Source organism: Eurosta solidaginis, chromosome 2 (genome assembly GCF_040869045.1).
Source record: "Eurosta solidaginis isolate ZX-2024a chromosome 2, ASM4086904v1, whole genome shotgun sequence".
Classification (NCBI taxonomy): domain Eukaryota; kingdom Metazoa; phylum Arthropoda; class Insecta; order Diptera; family Tephritidae; genus Eurosta; species Eurosta solidaginis.
Genome location: NC_090320.1, coordinates 296,153,842 through 296,166,769, shown reverse-complemented (window position 1 = coordinate 296,166,769; position 12,928 = coordinate 296,153,842). Strand labels below are relative to the sequence as shown.

General features: G+C 35.4%; 1 protein-coding gene across 1 annotated transcript in view; it reads left to right on the top strand.

Annotated features, from left to right (window-relative positions):
* The first annotated feature begins 1,250 nt into the window (after nucleotides 1–1,250).
* PNUTS (Phosphatase 1 nuclear targeting subunit) overlaps nucleotides 1,251–12,928 on the top strand; it is a 33,823-nt gene continuing 22,145 nt past the window's right edge. The window contains exons 1-5 of the mRNA XM_067768634.1: nucleotides 1,251–2,976; nucleotides 3,553–3,650; nucleotides 3,823–4,097; nucleotides 10,397–11,283; nucleotides 11,325–12,246. Of these exons, the coding sequence (XP_067624735.1) occupies nucleotides 2,974–2,976; nucleotides 3,553–3,650; nucleotides 3,823–4,097; nucleotides 10,397–11,283; nucleotides 11,325–12,246 (2,185 nt within the window). The 5' untranslated portion in view covers nucleotides 1,251–2,973. The remainder of the gene's footprint in view (nucleotides 2,977–3,552; nucleotides 3,651–3,822; nucleotides 4,098–10,396; nucleotides 11,284–11,324; nucleotides 12,247–12,928) is intronic.

The following is a 12,928-nucleotide window of genomic DNA, read 5'->3' as shown; positions in this document are numbered from 1 at the left end:
TTCCGTCTTTTTTATTTACTTCACCTCATAATGAAATTAATCATGGTTCAATTATGTACAGGTTGGCTCATCTCATCAGCTGATTTTATTTATGTCATTGCATGGTCGAAGGGATTGTCAAAAGGAGATGGCAATCTCAAAATGAAACCAACACATTGGCAACATTTTACTTACACATACAAAAACTGCTAAGTTTTATGTTTCCATTCCATACCATTCGCACCAACACCAATACCCAGATTTTAACAATTTGAACAGACATATTTTGTTGCTTTACAGATGAGCCAACCTGTATATAGTTGAACCATGGAAATTAATATTCAGGTGTTCTCATCCCGTTGACGTTTTCCTTTATTCTGACAAGTTCGGCATGCATAATTTAGAGGGTTGTCCATCATACATAACTGCTTTTGAATTCTTCTACGATCGGAGTAGATTTTATTATACGTTTAGAAATATAATAACTATGTAAGCCGCTACCAGAATTTTTTTTGACATAAACATAAACATAACTTTGTATTCCCCAAAAGATTATAGACAAAATTTTGAGGAAAACTAATTTATTTGAAGAATTTGTACGAAAAATTAAGCAATCCAAATTTATTACTTTTGAAATACACGTAAATACTGGCATTTAGAACTGCCCATAGTTCAATTATGTATAGGTTGGCTCATCTCATCAGCTGATTTTATTTATGTCATTGCATGGTCGAAGGGATTGTCAAAAGGAGATGACAAACTATTTTGTTGCTTTACAGATGAGCCAACCTGTATATAGTTGAACCATGGAACCATAGTGTACCTATACCAAGTGTGTTCACTAAGCGATAAACGTCAAAACTACAAACAGCCTCGCTCACCTGATGGAAATCTCAGGTCTAGAGTCGCATTTTTGGTCTCAACGACAACATTTTTGTCTACCAATCGTCTCGACTTTTTCAATTTTTCAATCACTCGGAGCATTCGGTAATGGTATCCATTTTGAATTCGCTGTCATTCCGAATCCAGCGAGTGCCTGTCAGAATGCTTGACAGATAAGTCAACACACTTGTACTTGTACACTATGCATGGAACTACCGATATTGTTGACATAACCTTTATTATTACATCATGCTTTACCTGTGATTCCACCATGCCACATGTTCATTCTGTGCAACTCTGCATTGTCATCGTTCCATTTCCACTTATCGAAACGGAAACAGTCTGTCATCGAATATTTTTCACAAATAAAATCGTGATTGCGGGTGAGTTGGACGTGTGTTTTGCAGCGCTGGTCGTATATTAATAAATTTTCTTTTTCTCTGCTGCAAATGTACTTATGAATTGAAAAACTATCTTTGAATAACAAAAGAAAAGAGCAAAGGGAATCTTTTATTGTTTAGTTTATAAGTATTCGGCATATGCAGAGATGTGTTGGAAGGTTGCCTTTATCTGCGTATTCAGCAGAGAAGCCTGTCTTGCGCTGCAAAAATTTCAATTATAAAGTGCATGGCAGGACGGTGAGAGTACAAAGGAAAATCGGTAAAATTCAAAATGAAAAAATTGTATAAAATATGTAAAATTGTGGAAAAATTTTCATAAATCGTTCTATATGTATCTGGCGGAAAAGAAAATGGCTGCCATGGACTGTGTTGACGTGGTATATTGTAATAGCTTGCGGTTTTTGACAGGTTGAGACCTTGGATGAGTTAATTCTAGGAAAGTTGCCACTTGTGTTGATTGGTTGCCATGTCGCTAATGGTGGTGACGCCGAAAAAACTGATGGATAATGGGGTGTTCGTAGTTGCAGTTATTTCGACAGCATGACTGTTGGGTCGAAACAATAGGGGGACTCATGAAAGCATATAAACTTATAAGGTGTAAATATATATCCATTTACATACGCTGTTATATGAACGCACCTAGTAATACTCTTGATAAACTTGATTGTTTCATCAGCTGTATTATTGCCAAACAAAATGTTTTTGGTTGTTATACAAATTAAAAAATGCCAAGATTAAGTGAAAAATCAAAACTAAAATGCCTTTACTTGTTGATGGTGGAGATTTCTGATGAAAATGCCTGCTGTAATGTCTGCAAGGTTGCATTCCTTTGAGTTTACCGCGTTTACACAATCAAGTGTGCGCGTAAATTTATACAAATTGTGTAAATGATTTTTCATACAAAATTTAACAGCTCGTTTACGCACTAGATAAATTTGTACGTTTACACACTTTATAAGGCATTTATACGGTTAAATGAGTCCCCCTAATATAACTGAATTTGATTTTTAATTTCGATAATGAATACGTCTAAGGGGAAATAAACTGCGGAAGATTGGTAAGCGAAAGAAACTGTCATGCGTCATTGATTGCCAGATATATGTAGCACAGTTGTACCCTGTAAAGTGTGCTTTTGACGACAATGTGGCAACATCGCTTGTATCACTTGAACTGTGCTGTAATTGTAGATGTCGCCTTTGATAATCTATTACAAAAATGACTATGCCATTGCTGAAAATTTCTCTATACCATTTTCGCAGAAGACGAAGTTGCATCAATTGTGGAGAAAACTGCGTTGGAGGCGAATTATATAAGAATAAATATCATTTACCATTTTTTTCTATCTGTATAACAATAGTTATGCTTAATTTTTGTGAATAAATTACCAGATAAACTTTTATTTGGTGGAGTTGGAATTTAAGAGGAGACTGCTTAAATAATGGAGCACCTCGATTAAGATAGATTTATCAAGTTTTCTTTGTACTCTTCGCTGTTACTGGGAGCTCTTTATTGTTGAGAAAATCATATTAATTGAAGTTCCTTGGTTATTCATAGATAATTGTAAAGTTTGAAGATAACATTCAATGGGGTTATGTAATCAAAGTTAATTAGTACAAGTATCTGTATTACACAAGAGCGTAAAAGCATACGTGTGTTTGTGTATCGAGAGTAATATAGAGCCGATTCATTTGCAGATAATTGAGCAGTAAAAATGGTGAGTTGGTCATTATATATGAATACCCCACTATTTCGAATGTGGCTTAATAATAATAAATACATAAATAAGAGAATTCCGTGTTTTAATTGATAAAGTGGTAATTCTTTACTTTAACCCAAAGACGTGCTTTGGACCCAGGATCACGAATCCGAAGGCGGAAATTGAAATTTTGATTTCCTTCCAGAGATATTTGCAAGCAAAATAGAGAATTTTCATGTAATTTTGATGGTTTTGTGGGACCCACAAAAAGAGCTAAGTAAAAGTGTTTTGGTCTCCAAACCGGTGTTGAACGCACCCAAGGTAATGGTCTGCGCAAAAAATACTATGGATCATACCTCTGGTCTCAGAGCTCCGAAGTCATTTTACAGTTTTTTTTTGGAAATTCTTGACAAAATTTTCAATTTCCGTTTTCGCATTCGTGGTCCTGGGTCCAAAACGTGTCTTTTTTTGACACCCTTCTCGATATTTTTGGACGAGTTTTAGCAGTTGTGAGCTAAAGTAAAGAATTGCCGATAAAGTTGGTTAAGAATATACTAACTAATCAGTTTTTTTTTTTTTGGTTTACAATTGCAGCCACGCATAGTTCCTTTACAACTGCTAAAGTGCCTTAAGGTGCTGCTAGATGATAATGGAGGCATTTTAAGCATTGGGGAAGTAAAACGAATAGCAGGGTGAGTGTTCGATTAGAAAAAGGTCAAAGCAAAAGTAATTTAACGTAATTGTCACTTGTCATGCAACTCTGTATAATGCGTTCATATATTTTTAGTAACATAATTAACAGGGTTGCTTCTGCTTGACTAAAAAAATTGTGTACTAATCCATGTTTCTTTTGTATATTTTCAGATTGATGAATAGATATTCAAAGAAGCTTGTTTCAAAATGCATTTATGTACAAATTTTAAAAGTAACAAAAACTGAACTGCTTGGGGAATTCATGGGTGTTGGCGGCTGGTCATTAGTATATAATTGGTTAAACGATGCTATACGTGCTATGAATTGGCCGTTGGTACAAGAAATCTTAGAACTGCTGTTGCTCTGCCCAGTTGATGTAGATCGTCTTAAAATAAACTCTGCGCCTAAATTGGTGAAAGGACTCTGCAGGGATGGCGGTAATGAAGGTAAGTTTTTAATTTAATACAACTCGATTTTAGTTCAACAAAGAAAATTGAAAATAAGGAAATCGTCAAGAATATTAATGTTATTATATTCTAAAATTGTATGAAGTTGTGTGCCCTAATCTTTTTTACACGGAGTGGAGCATATTCCTCGGCGGGTTATGTGATAGTTTCTGCCCTTTTTGAACTTACTACACATATTGGGGGATGAAGAGTATCGTCATTAATTTTATTTATTTATAATTACGGCTGTTTAGGCCTAAAACTTAAGATCAGCATATTTATTAGCGTGACATTAGATCTACCATATTGGCACTAGACCAAATGATTGCTCGTTTGCTGCTGTAGTTAATCAAAACTATTATTTCACACACTAACTACAAAAGTCATAACTTAAAAATTTTCAAAATCTGTTTTTTTTTTTCCATAAACCAATTCACAGTGCGCATCTCTAACTCCCCCTTTAAATTTCGTTGTCATTGTTTTCTTCTTTAACTGGAAAATTACCGTTATGCCAGTTTTGGTGTTGGTTGCATCACTTACACTGTATCAACTAATGAGTACCACGTCGTTTTGTAACGTCGTCGCGTCAAGTTCGTTTTTCCCCACAACTCAACCGCGTGCTATAAAAGGACGCTATTCATGCGGTAGAGAATAAAATGGCGGATAGTGCGGGAATCGAAATGACAAAAAATTAAATTAAAAACATTTAAACAACTAAAAATTTATTGAACTTGGAGTAAACCATTAAATCTAAATAAAATTTATCGTACTTGGAGTAAACCATTAAATATAAATAAAATTTATCGTACTTGGAGTAAACCATTAAATCTAAATATATAATGACCTCAATTACGCAGAAACCTACGCACATGGGTCTGGCCTTAGTGTATTACCTGTGTGTTGGTGGAGCAACTGTACAACAATTTAAAGACAGCAAACTTCTGAATATGAAACCTGGTGTTATGGACATTGTAAATTTTACCAAGTAGCGCAACTAACAGCTGATCGGTGAAAATTCGCACATTCACACGAACAGTTCTCGACTCAATTTCAAAATAAAACTTTAGATTATTTAATTCAAATTTTAAAGTGAGATAATCCTTACAAATTTATGTATACAGAATATATATGGCGTTTTTGTTGTTATTAAAACAATAGTTTTATTTATATTAAAGCCTTTATCATTTTTATTTTAACTTTGAAAAATCTCCGAACACTATTCCTTCATTATATGACATTCGACTGCCTAGTCCACTGCCTTCCACTCTATTCGCAACATAACCTCTACTTAAGCTGCCAAACTATATAGTAAACTATGGTTATGGATTAACACCAATGGAGGGATAACCTTGTGTTTTATTAAGCTTAGGAGTCGGCATACAACAAGTAGGACCCGTCCCGCAAATTGTAGGAAAAATTAAAAAGGAGCACGACGCAAATTGGAAAAGAAGCTCGGCCTAAAATCTCTTCGGAGGTTGTCGCGCCTTACATTTATTTATTTTACTTTATTCGCCCAGAAAATATAGAGCAAAATTTCTCTAATTTTTTATTTTTCGAATAGACACCTCGAAAAAAAAATAAGACCAATGGAAGGTGGAGTTTAAAAACTTATTGAAAAATCGGAAAAACTCAAATTTTCACAAGCATTTTTCAGAGTATGCAGCTTTGTAGCTTATTGAATTTTGGTGATTGTTGCCGTTATAAAGACATCCTGATATTTGGCAATTTTTATCTTGCAAATTTCTATATAAGAAGGGAGTTGCCCACCCACGACAGCAACAATAAAAATTAGGAACCTTTTTTAGCGGATAATTAGCAGTTTATTGTACTACAAGCTACAAAACTGGCTTACTTTTAACATTTTTTACAAAATTTTGCATGCATTCTCAAACTCAACTTACATTGTCTTTATTAAATCTACAACAAAAAAAAAAAATTAATTAATTTAACTAAATTTTAGCAACTGACTGGATCCAAAATAATGCATGAATACTAACTTTTTTGATTGGTACATGATCGCACTCGGTTTAACCTTCATGAGCGCTGAAGCTTGCGACTAATTTGAATGGTACGGGTTATATTGAGATTAGGGCTGATCATATTCACGACGGCGGTGTAGCCGCCACATCTGTCATATTGAAATATTGAAGATGATTTCTCAAGAAATTGTCAAAGTTCTGAAAATTGAATTAGGTACAACGGTACCACGAATCATGCAAAAAGCCCAAGTAAATTATTATTTTATATTTGTCCATTGAACATTACCTGTAGTCTCAAATCTTTCGGTCTTTTTTGCATAGCATGAAGCAATTGAATGGTTGACACGAAGAACATTGTAAACGCCAATTTCTGTGCAAGCGAACTTCTTAAAACAGACTTCCTGTCAGACATTCGTGGTACATTGCACCAACTGTTTTTGGCAAACCCATGGCGGAAAGATACAAGGTGGTAGCATGGGGACATACCTACAAACATAAATAAAAATTCCATGTACTTTGTTTTTGTAAATTCGATGAACAAATGTCAAAATCTTACTGCGCCGGAAGTTGATGTATCAAATAAAAAAGTTTATAATCAGGTGTCCCATGCTGCCACCTTGTATAGTTCTGCCATGGGCAAACCTTTATTATTTTCTTTTTGATCAGATTTAGATTTCCTGGAATCATATTTATAATATGGTAAATTCGTTACCTCCCGACGCCTTAAGGGCTAATTAATGGTGACTTATAACCATAAAACCATAACCAGTTAAAACAGCTAATCGAACCTACCTTATCGAAATCGATGTAATTATTTAATGGTGCCATAACATAGCCAACCAATTGGTTTTTGGTTTTTCGCCATATCCATAACCTAAAAAAATTTGAGTTGGTGAATTTAATAACTTTTTGTAGATTTTATTAATTTTTTTTGGATACGTTATGACTAAGAGACTTTTTGTGGAATATGTTTGTAATTTTTTTGTGTTTTCTTCAGTTTTATGAAATTTTCTTGGTTTTAGGTTAAGACACCATTAATCGATCGCATTGGAGATGGTTATGGATATGGTTACGACTATGGCGTTAGGGTTAAGGAAGTTTAATTAGCCCTTTACAGCGCTATTTATTCCGAAAATAACTGCATAGTTTATCTATTTCACTGCTTGCTGTATGGCGAATTGGGTTGAATTGGCTTTCACCGCCTGGTATGGATACGCCCTGGCCATCACCTTCTATCGATTAGCCTTGCATGCATTTGTAAATATTCGAGAGATATGTCCCAAAAACGAATATAAAAATAGTGGGTTTGATATTCGCCTGGACTTTTCGGATGATTTTTACTCTTCCGCTGATTCTATTTTATTTTTCATTGCGCTGGTGTAAGGATTGTCAAAAAGAGGTAGCAAACTCAATATGTAACCAACACATTCCTCGTGTTCCAATGGTACATGAACCAGATAGGGATAGAGATTTAACATGCAAATGCAACACCAATGTGATCCATATTGTTCACATTTTTGTTGCGTTTGCCTGTTAAATCTCTATCCGTATCTGGTTCATGTACCATTGGAACACGAGGATTTACAATTATTTACTGACGTAGGGGCATGGCTCAACTAAGCACCAACATACCTTTGTTCAGATTTTCAAAATCTGCGTGTTGGTGTTAGGCGAATGGAATGGAGAGAAAACCAAAAAAAAATTACAATTCTTGTGTGTTGTGGGAAAATAATGCGCTAAATTAGATGCATTCACTACAAAAGGGAAATGTGAAGCTATTTTTTTTATAAAAAATTGACCGCGGCAGAAAATAATTGTCAATGTGTTGGTTGCATTTTGCGTTTGCCATCTTTTGACAATCCCTATACCAGTGAAGTGAAAAAAATAAAATCAGCTGATGAGATGAGCCCACCATATAATTGAACCATGCGTAGGGGTCAGTTTTTGTTTATTAAAATATTTATTCACATCGCTTTAAGGTAATTTATTAGCAAATGCGCATTTATTTTCCACAACACTAAAGATTTTCAGTTTGCTGCATTCCCTTCATCAAACACTCAAGGAGATTTTGACAATCTGAACGCAGGTATGCTGTTGGTGTGGAGATGAGCCAATCATATAGTTGAACCATGGTTATTCAACTATTTCCAACAAGACCAATAGCCCAAAAAAACTAAACGGTAATAGAAAATACGAACTTGCAAACGCTGCGTCTAATCGCAATGGTTCCGAAATAGCTGAACCAGTTGTAGCGGTAAAGACTCTTCCTGAAAGTTTTGGGGAAACGAAAATTTTGGCAGGGTATATGCCAGGCTATACAATAGAATGTTAAATCCAAAGGAAATTAACGATATTTGGGTGCACTACCACCCTAGAAAATTTTCAAAGTAAAAACAGGAACAACTAAAAGCATGTCATCAGGTAAGGTGAATGCAGTAAAAGATGATCACATTTCTGGAAGAATCTGGTACGAGAGGCATTCAAATCTACTATGATATATATATGTAGGGTTAAATTCGCTTTGCTTTCACGTTGTAAAACCTTTTACTGATTCGTCTTGAAAGGTAATAAGGAATAGTAACATACAAATTTTGGCATGAACCTCAAAAGTCCTAATTTTCGAAAATCGAGTAAAAGTTTTAGCTATTTTTAACCCCAAATTTTCGGCGTAGTATAAGATGAATAGGGCTTTGAGATGCATCGTGATTTATGCATAATAGTACCCAAAGAATGTTGAATTCATTTGATTTCAATAATTGTTCATACTCTTGGCAAAACGGGTGCTGCCTTGTGAACTTTTTCCTATAAATCTTTACGAATTAGTAATAGAAACTTCATTTAAGCTTCGTACTGCAAAAGAAATTTAGCAAAGGAAGTTTTGACTTAAGTGTTTTTTTATATGTGGTTTTTGCTTTTCTTATGAACTGCATGCAGTCCTTAACGATTACCGTTACCTTAAAGGCCAATTAATGGTGACAACCATAAAACCATGACCAGGTAAAACAGCTGATCGAACCTACCTTATGGAAATCTATGTAATCGATTAATGATGTCATACGATAACGCTAACGCCATAACTTTAGCATAGTCAACCAATTGTTTTTTGGTTTCTCGCCATATCCATAACCTAAAAATATTTGAGTTGGTGAATTTAATAACTTTTTGTAAATTTTATTCATTGTTTTGGATACGTTATGACTAAGAGACTTATTTCTTGTGGAATATGTTTGTACCTTTTGCGTTTCCTTAATTTTTATGAAATTTTCACGATTTTTAGGTTAAGGGACCATTAATCGATAGCATTGGAGATGGTTATGGATATGGGGATGGTTACGACTATGGCGTTTGGGTTAAGGAAGTTTAATTAGCAAAAATGTTTCGGTTATCTGTAAACTAAAATTACGGCTAGCGTTAGTCGGAGACGGGGGAAAAGACAGTAGGCATATAGTGATCGGCCAAAGAAATTCGAATTATTTGGTATACAAAAAATAAAGGTTATGCTATATTCGTCCGGAAAAAAGCCCTTTCAATACAGTACTGGTCAATTGTGCTCTACATCGAAACGCTTGCCATAAAAAGGTTTTTTTTTATAAAAATTCTTTTAGTTTATCATTGTGTATTTACTGGTGTACTGCTGTTTCCCTGCGCAACATGAACGAAACATGCATTGTGAATGATAACTAAGTGTGATATCTTCTGCATAGACGTCAAAATTTCAAAGTGATTGGATCACCTGATTTGTAATTGTCTATCGCTGTCTCATTCTGTATCTCTTTCTATCACCCGCTGAAGATAGGCGCCGCCATATTGAACACCCTGTCAAAACGCTAAAAAGTAGCCATATTGAACATCCTGTCATGCATTTGACAGATAAGATATCACACTCAGTTATCATTCACAATGACTCGCAGTTTCGTTAACAGTCAAACAAGAATTTTATTTCATTGTATATATGTAATACTACTACATTGCTACAAAAGGCTAGGTTCCCAAACATCATAGTGTCGATATATTGATTTTTAAACGTTTTTGTTTTTGTATTCAATAATCGAATGTACCTAAATTTAAATTTTTTCTTGTCACACATGCTGCTACAATCACAAAAATTTTATAGGCTGTCTTGTTTTGATTTCGAATTCAAAACACATTGCGAGCATTTTCTATTAGCAATATAGGAGTATTACATATATGTTTCATTGTAAAAAACCAAATGACGTAAGGTAGATTTAGCAAAAATAATAGAGATGTATAGGTTTTTGTAGGAGTAATAATCAAAATGATGATTTTATTTATAGTGTTTATTCATTATCTTAATTATAGGTGTTCGTATACTGGCTAAACGTTTGGTGGAGCAGTGGTTAAAAGTAGTAACAGAAAATACATCAAGTCTACAAGCTGAAAATCTACCATCACAACAATCACAGGCAATGGTTGCAGCAACGCCACCAATCAATGTAACCGTCACACCAGTAGCTCAATCTTCACCGATTATGCGACAAGAACCCAAAGTATTAGCAACAGCAGGGCCGACATTCAAAGTGAAGCCAACAGTGCCAACAGTAGTAGTTCGGCACCCAACAACAACAAAAACATCAAATATTGAGGAAGATCCTCTAGCTGATGTTGCAGATACACCGCCTGAAGCTTCTACATATGCACCAACACCAGCGCAAAAGAAAGCTAGCGAATCTGGTTTAGTTTTTAAACTGGTTTACAAAGATGGGCAACAAGTATTGGCAAAGGTACCGCCAAAGAGTGTTGTAGTACCAAAAGCACTTAAAGAAGATGACGAGAAAACCGAAAGTATTGATGACAATGTGGCAGATGGGGGTGAGGTAGAGGTGGAAACTGAAGGAAATGGCGAAGAAGATGCTAATGTCGATGCAGAACCAGAAGTTGAAGCAGAGCAACAGCAGGAGACGGAAGCTGAACCTGAAGCTGACTTTGAAACTGATGAACGTGAAGCCGCAGAAGAAGCAGACAGTCTCACAGTTTCTAATGTAAATGCGGAAGAGGAGGAGACACGGACATCACTAGACAAACCTGATAAGGAAAGTGAGAGCAGTGCAGACGACGAGACACAGGCAATGCCAGATAATAAGGCTGAGCCCGAGGGGCAAAGTATTTCAAACCGAAAAAGGTCAATAGATGCTGACAGTGATAAGTCCATAAAGGAGGAACGCAGAAGCTCAAAGATTCTATGGAAAGTAAAAGTAAAAATAAAAGTAAAGATAAAGAACGAGAAAAGGATAAGGAAAAAGATAAAGAAAAGCAAAAAGAGAAAGAGAAAGAAAAGGATCAAAAGTCATCATCATCCAGTCACAAATCATCAAGTCACAAATCGAAGAGTTCTTCATCATCGAGCAAAACAAAATCATCTACTTCGTCATCTTCATCCACATTACATCGCAGTTCGGGTGACAAACATCGCAGCGACAAGGATCGTTCACTGACGAGTTCTAGTAAAGATAAAGAACGCAAAGAAGGTAGCAGTAGTAGTAGCAATAGTTCAAGCAAACATAGATCATCTTCGACTTCATCATCATCCAAGCCTTTGTCAAGCTCAAAAGAAAAGCATCGCGATAAGGATAAATCTTTGTCTTCAACTTCATCATCATCGTTGTCAACAAATAAGGAAAAAGAGAAAAGAGATAAAGACAAAGAAAAGGAGAAGGAAAAAGAAAAGGAGCGTGAAAAAGAAACTCAAGCTGAGAAAGATAAAGAAACTATTGCCAAGTTAGTGCCACCTTCCATAGATAAACTTGGTCGCATTCCAAAGAAACCAAAAGATGAAAATGAATCTGCTTACTCAGCGAAGCCAACTTCAATAACAATACCCTCGAAGAAGGCTTCAATGTCTATTGAAATAAGACGTGATTCAGAAAAGGCAAAAACTGTCAAAACCTATAAATCACAATTTCGTTCACATGGCTTAACTGAAGAAGCGCCACCACCACCATCGCGCAAAGGCTTAAAGAAACCAACATCTGCTACATCAGCACCAGGTACGGTCATACCGGCAAGCTTACCTTCATCGCTGAAGCGGCCATCACCACCACCTACCAGTGTCGCCGATTCGACAACACTTAAGAAATCCAAGATCGATATCAATAATCTGACTGTGGCAAATGAGAAACCTGGCGCTATCAAATTAATTGCACCAAAGAAAAGTAAGTATAATGAATTACGACATTTACTAATAGCATTTTGTGTTGTATCGTTTCAGGAGTGTTGGATAATGCTAGTTTTTGCTTAAAAATGGTTGTATTATATACATTTATTAAATTTTTTTTTTCGAGTGTTGTTCTCCGTGCTTTTCTAGTACATATAATGAATAGAAAAATTTAGATGCAACTTTTTAGATGAGTGTGTTGGCAACACAAAGCTTCAGCGTCGTCATTTGGGCTGAGGGGAACATACAACATTAATGGCACTGAAGTCAAGAAGTTGGTTCTCCAAAATACCTGTATGGACAAGAAGCAACGTTGACGTATTGACACACGCATCAACAATTAACGTGATCGCAAAAGAACGGTCCATATAAATCGTGATATTTCTTTCTACTAATTGCGGAATTTAGTTTTAAAAACGGTTCAAGAATGTAAATTGTTGGTTGTACAGTAGCTAGATTGTTGAATTAGTTTTTACAGCGACGAAAGAAACATTAAAAAAAACGGTGCGTAAAGAAAACAGTGCTCGTACGAAAGAACAAGTGATAAAAATATTAAAATATATAATTGGTAATGACCTTTGCACTTTCTTGGACACGTCCAAGTGCAGTCAAGATGTTGTAAGCGCCAACGAAATGTTAACAAACTTTCTATTGCTGCCACGATTTTCAGTCGTTGGTCT